The following is a 13,421-nucleotide window of genomic DNA, read 5'->3' on the forward strand; positions in this document are numbered from 1 at the left end:
CGAAGAAATTATTTTACTTGAAGTAAATTATAAACAAGATGGATGTTATATAGACCTCTCCGAGATATTCTTGGTAACCTCAGCAAAACATTTAGTATTTGCAAAGGTAACGAGTCCCGTGCAAATCCTAAATCTTAGCTACGTACCGCTATATACGTAGCGCTATATACAGCACATTTTAAGGCACCATTCCGGTTCGGTTGGTTCAGCGAATTTGCCCTGGTTGCGTGCCTAGAGGCCATGGGGCGCACTTCGGCGTGAATGCAGCTGGGATGCTTGAAGTAGATTTCAGGAAATGACAACTCGTCGCCGTGTTCGTCAAAGAATGGGCTCACAGATCTCTGATTCTCTGCGGAGTAGGTTTTGAAGTGTGTGGAATTGTCCAAGACATAAAATTTATTGATTTAGAATCATGTTGGCCTCAACTGGATCTTCCATGGGGAGGGTGCTCAGTTCTTCGGCGCTCTTCGCCTCTTCGAAAATATCTGCCTCACAGGTAGTCAAACCACAAGGTCAGGTACACCGTTCGCCGAGATCAGTCAGCAGAGGCAAGTGGGGGGTAGATAAGGGGTGAAAGGGGTGGCGGTGCGTTTGGTGGCTACGTGAAGCCATTCGAGTGAGATGTTGTGTGGCTGCTTGTCGGCCACACAATAGCTCAGTAGCTCGCACACTCCAAAGTACGTAAGGTTGCCTGTTGGGAAGTGTGGTTCTAGAATGGTTCACGAACCTCTCTTAGACGCTGTGAACGTACAAGGCAAACCTGAGGAGATCACAGGTGCTACAAAGGCACCCTTAACGAAATGCTTCTCTAAGCAAGTATGAGCGGCTGCGTATGGGCGAGCAACAGTTCGAGCCGCCTTCGCCGTCGCATGCCACCGAGGGGCGGCGGTCCGGCTTTGCTCCAAAATGGCCGCCTTGTGTTTATTTGTTTACCCGGTAACTCGTTCCCATGGGCAACATACCTCATCTACTTTAAGCAAGTGGCTCAAGCTTCGGCGGTCTTGTCGGGTTATCGACGATGTTCGGCTTCAGCCCTCTTGTGCTTGCGTTCAGCAAGCGTACAGACACCGACCACCTTCTTCTGTCGAGGCGTCGACGTTACATGGAGCTGGTAGAGAACCGAAGTGATCATCTCTGATACACATTAGCCAAAGTAAGCAGGAGGGTGTAAATATTACAGGGAGGCATACATAAGGTGGATTTTCCGGCAGCAGTTGGCATGAGTCACAGGCAACTGCCGGAGTTTGTACTCGTTTCGCCATTTGAAACAGTGGCGCTGTTTGCTGTTAGTTCTTTGCGCTTATAGACTGCTCCTTCGCGGCACCGTTCCTATATGGCGACACCCTCCCACTAAACTTGTTTGTCATTAAAGGCCACATACGCAGGAAAAAATGCCACGAACGCGTCAACAAAGGTTACTCCTAAAAGAGACGGAAAATTTTAATTATCGCGCTATAGTTGCACTGAAGGCGGCACCGAAACTTATGATGGAAGATATGTGCGTCGAAAATGAAACATGCAAGGAAGCGTTCTTTATTTCTTTAAATCTTGTATCTTACACTGGGAATTCCTAAAGATTTTCATTCACCGACATGATTACTAGAACGAGCTTTGTGTGGTGCGCCCACGATAATTTTTCTTTTTTCTATTTTTGCAGGCATACTGGTATCATAGCCAGCAGCAGACGCTATGGTGTTGCCATCCGAAATTATAATATGATACGTCTGAGAAGTCGAATGCACCTTCTGCAAGAAGCCCAGATGTTACAAACAAGAAACTGCAGCTGTTGTGCTGTATTAGGTGTTCAAAATTAATCAAATGTACCCGCAGCACATTGTACATGATGTACTTACCTACTGCCACGCTACAGTGCACCGCGCAATTTCTTGTCTTTAACAGGGGTGTCATTTTTGTCGAAGTACACTTTCTGGGAGCAGATGAATGTTTCTGTACTGTTATTGGTTACATAGCTGTAAGCGTAACTGCTCAGAGGACGTATCTAATGATCGGTGTACCGTACCACTTTACAATAGGTAGAGCAGGTTCCTTTGTGTACTTTATGCAGTGTCTCGGCACAGCGGACGAGACAAAAAGAAATGATGCCGTGCATTGATAAAAAGAGTGCTCTGGAAAAAGGAAGTACGTTCCTGGAAGCCGCATGTCTTGCGTCGTGTGTTATGCTTTCTTTTATAAAGCCAATGCAGACGAGATCCAGAAGTTTCTGAGCGGCGACAAAAACAAAACAAAGCGATTATATGGTTCAGCCATGCTGTTGTTTCCTTCTAAAAAGGCTGTCACGCATAACGGCGCTGGAAGTTATGTGGACAATGACGTGTTCGTCAGCTCCTGCCAGAAAAACAAAAAATAAGAAGGGGAGGAGGGGGGGGGGGGGCACGCTCCCCGTGGGCGTTCTATAATAATATAGAAGGCAGCAAGACAACGCCTTCTCAAACTGGTTTGCCAAGAATAGTACAGCTGCTCCTAACCTCTGCGTTTTCGTTAAGCTCATTCAAGTTTTTTGGGACCTGTCGGTATTTATTGTTTTTGTAATGCCGCATTGTCTCCTCTTGAGTGTTCCATCGTCGCATTGCATTTTTTGCAGACTTAAATTACCTCAATAATTGGGTACAAGGGCTGACTAGTTATTACTTCCAGCGTATCATTAAACTTGTATTTCTCTCCTGAGTTACTGTTTATGTGTCGTAGGACTGATTTCTTTAATGGCATGCCAACGTCGTCTTTCATTCTTAAATATACATGTGCACGGGAGCACTGTTCACACTAGAATCACTTAACAGCTCAGGCCATGAAAAAAGTCAGATAATCTGATGGGTACATTGATTTGGCGATAAATGTGGTGCAGGATTTCCACGCATTAATTCAGTTATGCAGATAATGCCACCAGGCGCATTGTTTCCAGTACTTGAATGAAAAAAAAATGAAAAGCACCACTCGTCATTGAGTGCTAATGATATTACTTGAACGGCAGGCAGTCACAAAATGAAGCGCACAAGCAAACCGCTGTACAAAAATCTTCTAGTGCGCGAGTTTATTAGTACTTATGCATACAAGCCTTCTTCAGTGCACTTGCACTATTTATTGGTACGTTATCAAGTTGCTCACTCTGAAATCCGTCGCCCTAGCAAAGTGAAGTGCCAAGGACTTAAAGAGTATAAATGGTGCACGAAACCGAAGTTTCAGAAAAGAGCCGTTTCCACAGAATAAAACGATACAAACATGACAGGAGCGAAATTATAAAATCGGTCATGTCCGAGTCCATTCGAGTCTTCAGACACATTTAAATAGCGTAAAAACAACGTATTACGTTAGCGCGAACTGGGTAAATAGATGAAATCCTAATGACATGGTTGTTTATTGGCCCATAATTTTGGACTGGCGTACGACTCAAAACCAAGATGTGTACACTTCTCGGCCAACTAGGTTTATCTAAACGATAAAAATATGCCATTTATCGGAAATCTGTAATAAACTTTGGAAACTTCTGCATGCATCGTTTCGCTTATAATTTTGCAACATACCGAAACAAGTCTGCTTAACCGCCTCAGAGAAAGGGAAATGTGATGGGCTGAGTGAGCACCTTATTTCCTAACACCGAGGAAAGTCCTTACACCTTTTCGGAATTATAATCCCTATCCAGAAATACGCATATCAAATGCGTTGTGTAATGCTGTAAGGTGGTTCAAGAAGGATGGTATTTCTGTTTTTATTAGCCTGCAAATGTTCCTCTAGTCATACGGCGTTAATCCCATCGATCGCCAAATGACGAATTTAGCTGGAAAATATTCAACTCATGGGCGAATTTCCGTACCTTGCCAAGCAGCCTATTATTTTACGCAAGATATGGTCATGAAAGTTTCCTGCAAGAATTTCAAATAATAGAAATTATTGAGTTTTACGTACCAAAACAACAATCTCATTAAGGGGGACGCCGTAATGGGGAACTCGGGAAACTTGAACCACCTGGGGTTCTTTAATCTACACCTAAATGTAAGTACGCGGGTGTTTTCGCGTTTTGCCTCCATCGTAATGCGGCCGCCATGGCCGGGATCCATGCAATCCCGCGACTTCATGCTCAGCAGCCCAACACCTCAGATGCTAAGCAACCACGGCCGGTTATCTTCTAGTAAGTATACAGAAATGCTCTGGTGGGAAGTACTTCTGTCACTGCCCGAACACACGCACAGAAATAATTATATTCGCATTACTCAAACAGCTACACAACCTAAGGAATGCCTTTCTTGATTTAAATAACTATAATATTTTTCTTTTACAGTCAAGTTCGGCCCGCAGTACTGGATGAAGCATTATTATTATTAATACTATTATGATTATTTGTTTTGAACACATATACACAGTTAAGAGGAAAGGAAAAGCGAGGAGCAGGCTGGCAACTGCCACCGAAAGGGGCACAACGCCTCCCTGCTCTTCTCAAGGGACGCGACAGCAACACAGAAATGGAAGATAGGAAGGAGGGGAGGAAAAAGGAAAGAGAGGAGACTGCCGAAAATAACGCAATGCAGTTTTCCCAAATCTGACACTTCCACTTCTCTGCATCATATAAGCACAATCTGCAATTCTGAAATTCTGAATAAATAGTTTTTTTTTTTTTGTCGCTACAAATCTTGTTTCAAAGCTTGAAGGTTCTGAAGCCGCAGCTCAGGCAGGAAAGGGAAACAGAAAGCAGCAATGCTGAGACCTGCTGAAAGCACGTGAAACGCTTTACGTTCCACTTTCCAGCTAGAAGGCACCGCCTCATTTTTGTTTATACTTAAAAGGTCTCGCTGTGTTGCAACACATTCCCAACCTCCACCTGGCCCCACACATTTAACTACCGGGAAGTGGGCCACCCGCTGCTGGTGAAAGGGTATCAAGCAGTATACTCGATCAAGCATCTCGTGATAGAAGCACAAAACTTGCACAGCGCAGTAATGGGCCCTGGTTCATGAAACACCTTCCAGCACACTGCTGCTTACACAACGCGGTAGCGACCACCAATCGACGCATATCCCTAAGCGACATTTTTGGAGACCATGAGTGCCAAGATTCGGTGAGTGAGTGAATGTACTTTATTTCGGAGACCAAGCTGTTGATGCGTGAATGTGGAAGGCCACCCTATTCTCGGTAGCCTTGGCACTGTGCGGATAGTCTAGCCCTGTTGACCGGCCGTAGTTAGTCCACAGGGTTTGGACTAAAATCTGTTTCAGCTATATGCCTCACCTAAATGCGTTTTGCGCGCTGTTACTTTCTTTTTCAGGTCGCCTTTGAAAGCGAACTAAGCTATGGAAGTAGGATTGATGAAAATAAACAAAAATTGAAAAGATTCCTTTTATTCGCATCAAAAATACTGAAAACGTTTGAGCCGTCAAACGTGGCTTGCGAGGCGTGCTCCCATTACTGGGGTGAGTTCACCCTCTCCCACGTATCGCATACTCCTGAAAAATTTCAAACTGCATTATTTCAAATGCGCTTACTAGCAGAAATGTCACAAGAACCTGCAATCAGTGGTAAAGCAGTAAAAAAGCAAGTGATCCTAATAGCTACCGTTGTTAGTCTAAACGAAACGTTTTTTTTTTTCATCTCTAAAGCACTGTGCTACGTTTATAAAGACATATCTTTTTTTAAATACCGCTAAGTGACCTTATAGGACCTTAGATCGTGTGGGGGAAACAAGGCTCCTCGTCTGTGGTCGTAAGCAGGAAAGCACCGATGACACATCCCTAGATAATGCACCAGTGATGCCTTTATGCCTTTATTATATGAAATATCTAACATATGCGGCAGCAACGGGCCAATTGTTATGCAAGCAATTACAAAGCCAGAACAAGCAAAGAAACATCATGGGTGCAAACAAGATTTAAAAAGTTCTTCATTGCATTGCAGCTTTAAATCAAGCTCATATAAAGACATAGCATTTCTCCGTGATCTGAAAATGCTTTACTCTATAGGTTTCGCTTTTAAACATCAACGGTTCATTGTATCCCATCTTCTAGGAATAAATCCATTGAATCAAAGATTTAGCCCAGAAAGAAATATATGTCATATTTTTTTCGGCTTACAATATTCGCCTTTCTTAGAGAAAGAGGCCAGTGAAAAATAGTTTGATCAGGTATTTTGCGACAACAATCGGAAAATTAGTGCAATAACGTGTAGACTTTAAGAGGGGAAATGTTCTCCTGACGTTTCTATCCTGCACACGGCTCGCTATCTTCTAACGCGCGGTGCCGCAGAGCACGGTTGAGAGGGCGTTCGTCCTTTTGCCTAAGAATACCGACGGGTCTTGTTTACGTTTCACATTCCTTGGCGTCATTGAAGTGTGTCAGGACTTAAAGCACCTTCTTAGTAGACTAATTTCAGGGTCACCTGAGGGAGAGTCTTGCGCAATCTCTCTGGAGCATATTCAGCTTCTATTTACAGCCGGCTTGCTGCCACTGCCATAACGTCTTGGTTCCTAGCAATAGTTAAAGCGAAGAGCATGGGGAGCAAAGATCGCTTAATTCAGAGAAGCGACCCAAGCAGAGAAATGCTGCTGCTTCTTCGCTGCCTCCCGCGCATGCATAGAAGAGGCGAGGGGAGGCTGGGGAATTCTCCTTACCCCATCCCCTCCTCATGCGCCGTCGCAGTCATGCCATAATAAGCATGGGAATGGGGGTCCTTATCCCGCCTGCTAAGCGTGAAGTGGGGTTGAAGATCACTCTTCGTAGGCCTGATTGGTAAGCGTGGAGAAATATCGCGGTTAGATTAAGAATGCAAAAAAAAAACTGCAAACGAATGCATAGATAAACGTGAATTTTTTAGAGTTCAGTTCATGCCTGGTGCACTACTACCGTGAGCATGGCTGCCCGGCACCCCCTACCAACCCCCACATTGAACAAATCTACACCAACTGCCGCAATGAATGAACAACGTATCTAAGAGAACGCAAACTGCACATGCTTTCTCGTGACCTGAAAGGGAAAGAGACATGGCCAGGCTACCCAAATATGCCGTCTCACCCTCGATTGACAAAAGAGAGAGCTGACATTGCGCAAGGAGGCCCACGGCTGTGCGAGATTGTCTCGCCACTGCCGCAACAACCAGTCGGCAATTGGAGATTAATCTTCCAGCCATGAAATGACCGGAAGCCAAAATGCCCCGAAATAAGGTACCCACTTTATGAGGAGGACGCCCCGCCCTAACAAAATTAAATGGTTACTTCTCTATCTCGCTCTCACTAGGCACCAGGTCTACGTATTTGTCAGTGCGACCACGGGTGCACGGGGACTTCAGTACTCAAAATGCAGCCCAGCCGCATCTCTATCAGTAATAAGCTACATGCATGGGCAGTGAGAGTAGCTGCTATGTCTGGCACCGGAGTGCTCACATACCATCTAACTAGTTCAGATAATTGTTGAGCGAAAAAACAAATACTACAAGAATGAAAAAGTACGCGGACACGCGGTAGGCTCGTGTATTATCTCAGGTATGCACCAAGTCCTCAGCAAGTCGTGTGTCTTCAAGCTAGATGTTTCTTAGCGAAGCCTTTCTTGCCACTTCACCGGTCTTTGGTATTTGTCGTCCTTTCCTCGCGCGATGTAAGAGCGGATGCACGCATGTGGTTAACTTGAGATACTAGGTATGCGCCGTCTGCAATCTGGCCGAATAGACAACTTAAGCCACCTTACGCGTGCCTGAGTAGAAAACTGGTCACTAGCTGGCCTCGTTAACAACTTGGGTCACTGAGTATGTCCCCGAACAGCCATCTTTGGCACCAAATGAGTACACATATTTATGCGCGACTCAATATGCGCGCATTTTTGCTGATCCCTCCACAATGGGTGACCCATTGTGCTACAATGGGTATGAAGCCATAAACTTATGAAGCCAAAATTTAAAGGACGCTTCAGCTTCGCCTTTAACAGTGGAATGCGATAGCAATCAAGGATTCCAGAATGCCTCTTGCGCTTCCCGGCAACTGGAGGTTATGTAACTGGGAAACGCTGGCCGAGAACGCTATGCACGAATGTGGACTTGTTGGTAGAAATGCGGCCTCTTGCGTGGGCCGCGATGCCACGTAGGCGAGCGCCAGCTGGAAGTATTGCAAGAGACTGGGCGCGCCGCTCCATGGCCTCCGAGACACCCGCGCGCCGGCGTGCAAGCGGCGTACGCCGCGGCTGGTTAGTGACTGGTAGAAACGCTGCAAAAAGGGTTTCTTTGAGTTTTTGCGTAACGGAATCATATTTTCCCGCCTATTCAAATTACGATACGAGAGCTATCATGTCTGTAGGTTGTGTCTAAGGCATAGTTTACAATTTTTCCACGTATTTTAGATCGAGAAATTCAATTTGTTAAGTAAATTCCTTGCGTCATATGGAAGGCATTGGTATAGGTGGTTCGAAAATGCTTTCGCCGAAACGACGTCCGACGATGACGTCGGCTTTTCTGAGACACTGGTATGCCTCCTTAACGCTATCGCGTTAAGGAGGCATACTCTTATCGTTTGGGAATGGCCGAGAGCCCGATGTGCGATACCTGTGGGTGCGAGGAGACCATCGAGCACCTATTGTGTACCTGCCGCCACTACGATGTACAACACCTCTCTCTGCGGGAAACTTTACACCGACTGGAGTTACGACAGTTCACCGATTCGAAGATACCCGGACCGTGGCCACACCCGTCACTGGCACGAAAAGCGAATCGTGCACTAGTGCGATACTCGAAGTGCAGCGGCTTAAGAGACCGTTTATAGTGTCCCGCCCACACGCACTCAGTGCTCACTCGCTCCCTTTTCCTCTTTCTATTGGCCTTTCCCCCACCCCTAGTGTAGGGTAGCAAACCGGGTGCGCTTCTGGTTGACCTCCCTGCCTTTCCTGTCCTTGCTTTCTCTCTCTCTTTACCTTCTTCCTGTAGTTCGCGTGGGCCATTTCACGCCAGTATATATATATATATATATATATATATATATATATATATATATATATATATATATATATATATATATATATATATATATATATATATATATATGTATATACACAATGCTTGTGAGCGCTCTTTACCTTTTCCCAGTGTTTTGTGTTGGCCAGTCCAAGCGAGACGTATTTTTCGATATATATACAAAGCTTAAAGGTGCTCCTAATTATGCACTAGCAAAAGGGCTTACATAAATCCGGCATGCTGATTGCACCACTATTGCGAAAAAGTTAACCTCTGGTCAGTTTAATAAGAAAATGGCCTACACAAATTTACACTCCCAGAGGCTAACATCCTCGCACTACTTGTGCAAACGGCATACAGGCAGGGTTGCCAGATCGCTCCAACCACAGGTAGCAAGATTGGCCTCCGCAGTAGCCCGAATTTAGCCAAAAGCGAAACTTCTGGGTAGCCCAAAAGTAGTCAAAAGCTTTGTCTTTTTGTGAAGTGATTTCTTAAGCATATTGAATTAATTTTCGGCAAGAATACCTACAAGTTAGTTTTTCCACGCATGACCACGCATGACCTCCGCGCGCATCGTCACGGAGACCATGCGGCTTGGACAGCAGTTGCTGCACAAGCGCAAGAAGTGCAGAAACGCCGGCATGCAGGCAAATTCATGATAAGGCAAATGCGGTCTTAATTGCAAATGCACTGTTTTATTTTTCCCAGCGCACCAAAAAAAATCACGAAAAGAACAACACAACGATAACACCGCGCAATAAACGCGCTAGGCAATGGCATGCATTCAAGCGTTCTGTATTATTACTTACAGCTCATGATAATTTCGCGTAACACCACACAATACACTAAGCTGAAAACTACAAAAATTTCAAGACAAAGTCTAGCACAATAGATGGCGGTTAGTACAAAATCTAGTACGATATATAGACATAAAAAGTATGCTATGATTACGATTCACGCGCTTATTGAGTAGTGGAACTGCTTGGTCCGTACAAAATGTCAGGACTGAAACGGGGCAAAAATTCTTGGCCCGGTTTAAAATCCGTGTAGCAGCCTCCGTTCCTGGCCAGGCCAAAGTTCAAGTAGAAGAGCACTACCAATGTCTCGTTCGACATTCTGCTTAGAAGGTCAGTTTTAATGAATGAGACCTGGCTGAACACTCATTCGAAGTGGTATATGATACGGGTAGTGATAGCAAAGACAAGAGGGGGTTTTGGAGTAGTATAGGGAACGGATGGCTCTGGTGGCTGTGGGAAAATAGACGAGGATATGTTCTACGTTGGCGTTGCAGCAGGACCAATTTGGGCATGGAGAGTCCGAACGAATTGCCACGTAGGCGCTATGTGGCAGGCAGAACATTCGGCAAATTTCAGTTAGGTTCAAGTCGGTGTTCTCCCTCTGTTCTGGCGCCATGGTCACCTGCGGCGCACCGTCAACGGGAGCTAAAAGTATCTCATGCTTAAAACATAGGACGCCGAATGCTCATACGGGGAGACAGCACCAGTCTATGTTCGCTGGCACGCGCGGGTAGCGTTAGTTCGCGGATGGAGACGTGTTTTCTGAGGCCAGCTTTCTTAATCAAAATTATCAAAAGGCCGCGATCCTTGACATTTTACATGCACATGTGTTCTCTAACATATAGTTTGGAAATTTTGATCTTGTAGCAGACGGGCTCAATTTCTTTAACCAGCTATCGTCTGCATTTTGATTCCAGCGTGCTTTTCATTTGTGCTTAACTATCTTTACTTCATTTTTTAAACAGGAAAAAAGATGCAGCCAGAAAATAGCCATATAGCCAAAAGGAAAATTCGTACGCCAATCCGGACAGACATTTGCCCAATTTGGCTATTAATAGCCCAATCGGGCAAACCTGCATACAGGGTTTTTGTAAGCCGTTTTACTAGTACTAGGAGCACCACTACTTGTGTAAACAGCAGACAGGGTTTATGTAAGCTCTTTTGCTAGTACATAATTAGGAGCACCTTTAAGCTTGGTATATATGTATGTATAGATATATCTGGCTTGGAATAGCCAACACAAATCACAAGGAAGAAGTAAAGAATGCGTACAAGCTTTGTATTTCGACTAATTATCATAACAATAGTACACGAACGTCTCAATAAAATTCCGCGTGATATAAAACGGCTCCTTGGATTGTGTGCTTTTTATTCAGTCGTTGGTTATGTGCCGGCGGGCGTGAGCGTATTTTTGGTAACCACCTTAAATGGGTGCCTTTCACAGTGATACTACAAACGGCCCCTGTACATCTTCAGTGTGACCAACATTTGAAATCACGCGCAATTTTTTTACAATTACGTGAAACTTTCTACAACTTTCAACGTACTTGGCACATCGGCTCGGTAGGCTTCTTGCCGATTAATGTAGACCGGTTCTGGATATGGCTACAAAAGTAAGCTGGGATGAACCAGTAGATGGCGTGAAGGAAAGTTTGATGATCCCGAATGCATCGTAATCCACGGTCGTGGATTACGCTAAAATCCTGAACCTGTGGGTTTAGTGCGGGGAGGGAGAATATTTTGGTCTTTCTAGTTTTTCAGGCAGACTCGAAGTTATAGTGCAGCGAATTGTGTTTCAGATGGTGAACAGTTTTATATAATTTCAAGAAACAATTTCTCAAAACTTCATTCAACACGGTTTGCGACATGCGCGATTCGCTCCCATATTTCTGCCTGAAAATGTAAAGGAGTTGTGATTATATTTATCTATTTATTTATTTATAGATACTGCGATCTTTTACAAGATCTTAGCAGGGTGGGAACATACAAGTACATTCATAAAAACATACAGTTCAAGTAATCATGCCGACGCTTGAATTCAAAATGGCAAAAGGACAAAATGCATGAAAAAAGGAGCAAATAAAGTATGTGCGGTTCATTCATGAATGCAGGTGCGCCTGAAAACGGGATAAAGAATTTTGTGTAACAACTTTATCAGGAAGTTTATTCCAATCAACTATTGTTCTTGTAAAATAAGAGTATTTGAAGCAGTTGTTGTGCGGTGTTAACGGGGTTACTGCTAGTGAGTGTTTATGACGAGTAGCATAACCAGTTAAAGGTGTTAAGATGTGTGAGGTATCAATATGGTAGTGGCCATTCATTAGTTGAAAAATGAATTTTAATCGGAAAACACGATTTTGTTCTGTAATCGAAGGGAAGCCACTACGTTTAAGGAGATCTGTTATAAAAGTTCCACCGTAAGAGTTGTAGATGAATCGGGCAGCTTTCTTTAAAGGCACCAATTGTGCAAACGAACCATAAGATATTTTTTTTTAATTCGTGCATGAATACATAATCGAGAAATCAATGGAATGAAGCAACCAATAGCTGTTGGCTGCGACTCACAGCGGCTTAGGTCGTTATTGTCGTCATGCAGTGTTGTGCCGCAACCAGGTATTTTCACTCTATACGGGAGTAAATATTAGACAGCAGCCAAAAACAACTTTGTTTCTGTGGCCGGGCTTCTCTATTTTTCAGCGAAAAGTGCTAGTCACTCGTCCTAAGCAGGAGAGTAAACCAAAAGTTTCACCACGAGTCCTTTCATACATCCATCAAATATCCACAAGCCAATGTCCCGTTGACCGTCTGCGATAACACAAGGTAGCAGATGACGAGCGCGAAAAGTTGGTGTCATGCTCACGAAATAATAACTTTTGTGCACCGCTCGCATTGAGCACCAGCAACACTTTTCGGTGCCACCGTTAGGCTCCATATTAGTGTGGCGGCTGCATTCTGGTAAAGACATCGTCATTTTCTAGCTACTAAAGCAGGTCGCGGGCACAGGCCTGCCCGAAAACCCGGGCCCGGCCCAGAAGCCGGGCCAGGCTGACTAAAGTAGCCTGCACGGCGGTCTTGGGTCAGGCCGGGTTTGTTTTCTGGTACACCCGTGATCTGGTTCCGCTTGGTTGCGTATGCATAAATTGTAACGTCGTAGTGACGGCGAAGAACACAGTAGCGAAAATTGTGAATCACGAAAGCAACCATTTTTTCTTGGTTGAGCGCTTCCCCTGGGAAAACTAGCAATAATCATGCACGACGATAGCGGCGAACACAGTCGGTGATCGTCGAAAATCTTATTTGGGGGTCAAGCACGTCGGTTTTTACACATGACTTGCCGAAAGTTCCAGCGTAATCGCTGGTACCCGCGTGCCTTCCGGAGAGTATTACACAATTCGTGTCGGGCATGCAATCTGATTACAGAATAATAGGCGACAACGTAGTCAACAGTTAGAATCAACGATAACATTCGTGTAAGTTTCGAATTATGCAGGCGCGTCTTCCGCTGAGCGACGACTAGAAGTTGTTCGAGGATGATTAGCAAAAATTTATCCTTTGTAATGCTGTATAAGTGCTTGAGGTATTCTTTATACGCAAAGTCGACCCTCCGTATAAGGCAGTTTTACTGGCAACGAAAAACTTCGTTAAATTGCGAATTTCGTCAATTCAACGTATAAAAGTTTGAGCGTTAAG

The 13,421-nt window shown here is 44.6% G+C and overlaps 1 protein-coding gene across 2 annotated transcripts in view; it reads right to left on the bottom strand.

Annotated features, from left to right (window-relative positions):
- The window catches only part of LOC142586899 (uncharacterized), a 50,411-nt gene extending 48,074 nt beyond the window's left edge, over positions 1-2,337 (bottom strand). The window contains exons 1-2 of one of the 2 annotated variants that reach the window (XR_012829286.1): positions 1,854-2,337; positions 969-1,108 (exon numbers count right to left, since the gene is read on the bottom strand). Coding sequence is in view for 1 of the 2 variants with exons in the window: in XM_075697780.1 (XP_075553895.1) it covers positions 1,854-1,908 (55 nt within the window). In the remaining variant the exon portion in view is untranslated. Of the gene's footprint in view, positions 1-968; positions 1,109-1,853 lie in introns of those variants that run through there. The other variant, XM_075697780.1, reaches the window with a different exon arrangement.
- Positions 2,338-13,421: the final 11,084 nt, after the last annotated feature.

This window comes from Dermacentor variabilis, chromosome 7 (assembly GCF_050947875.1).
Source record: "Dermacentor variabilis isolate Ectoservices chromosome 7, ASM5094787v1, whole genome shotgun sequence".
Taxonomy (NCBI): Eukaryota; Metazoa; Arthropoda; class Arachnida; order Ixodida; family Ixodidae; genus Dermacentor; species Dermacentor variabilis.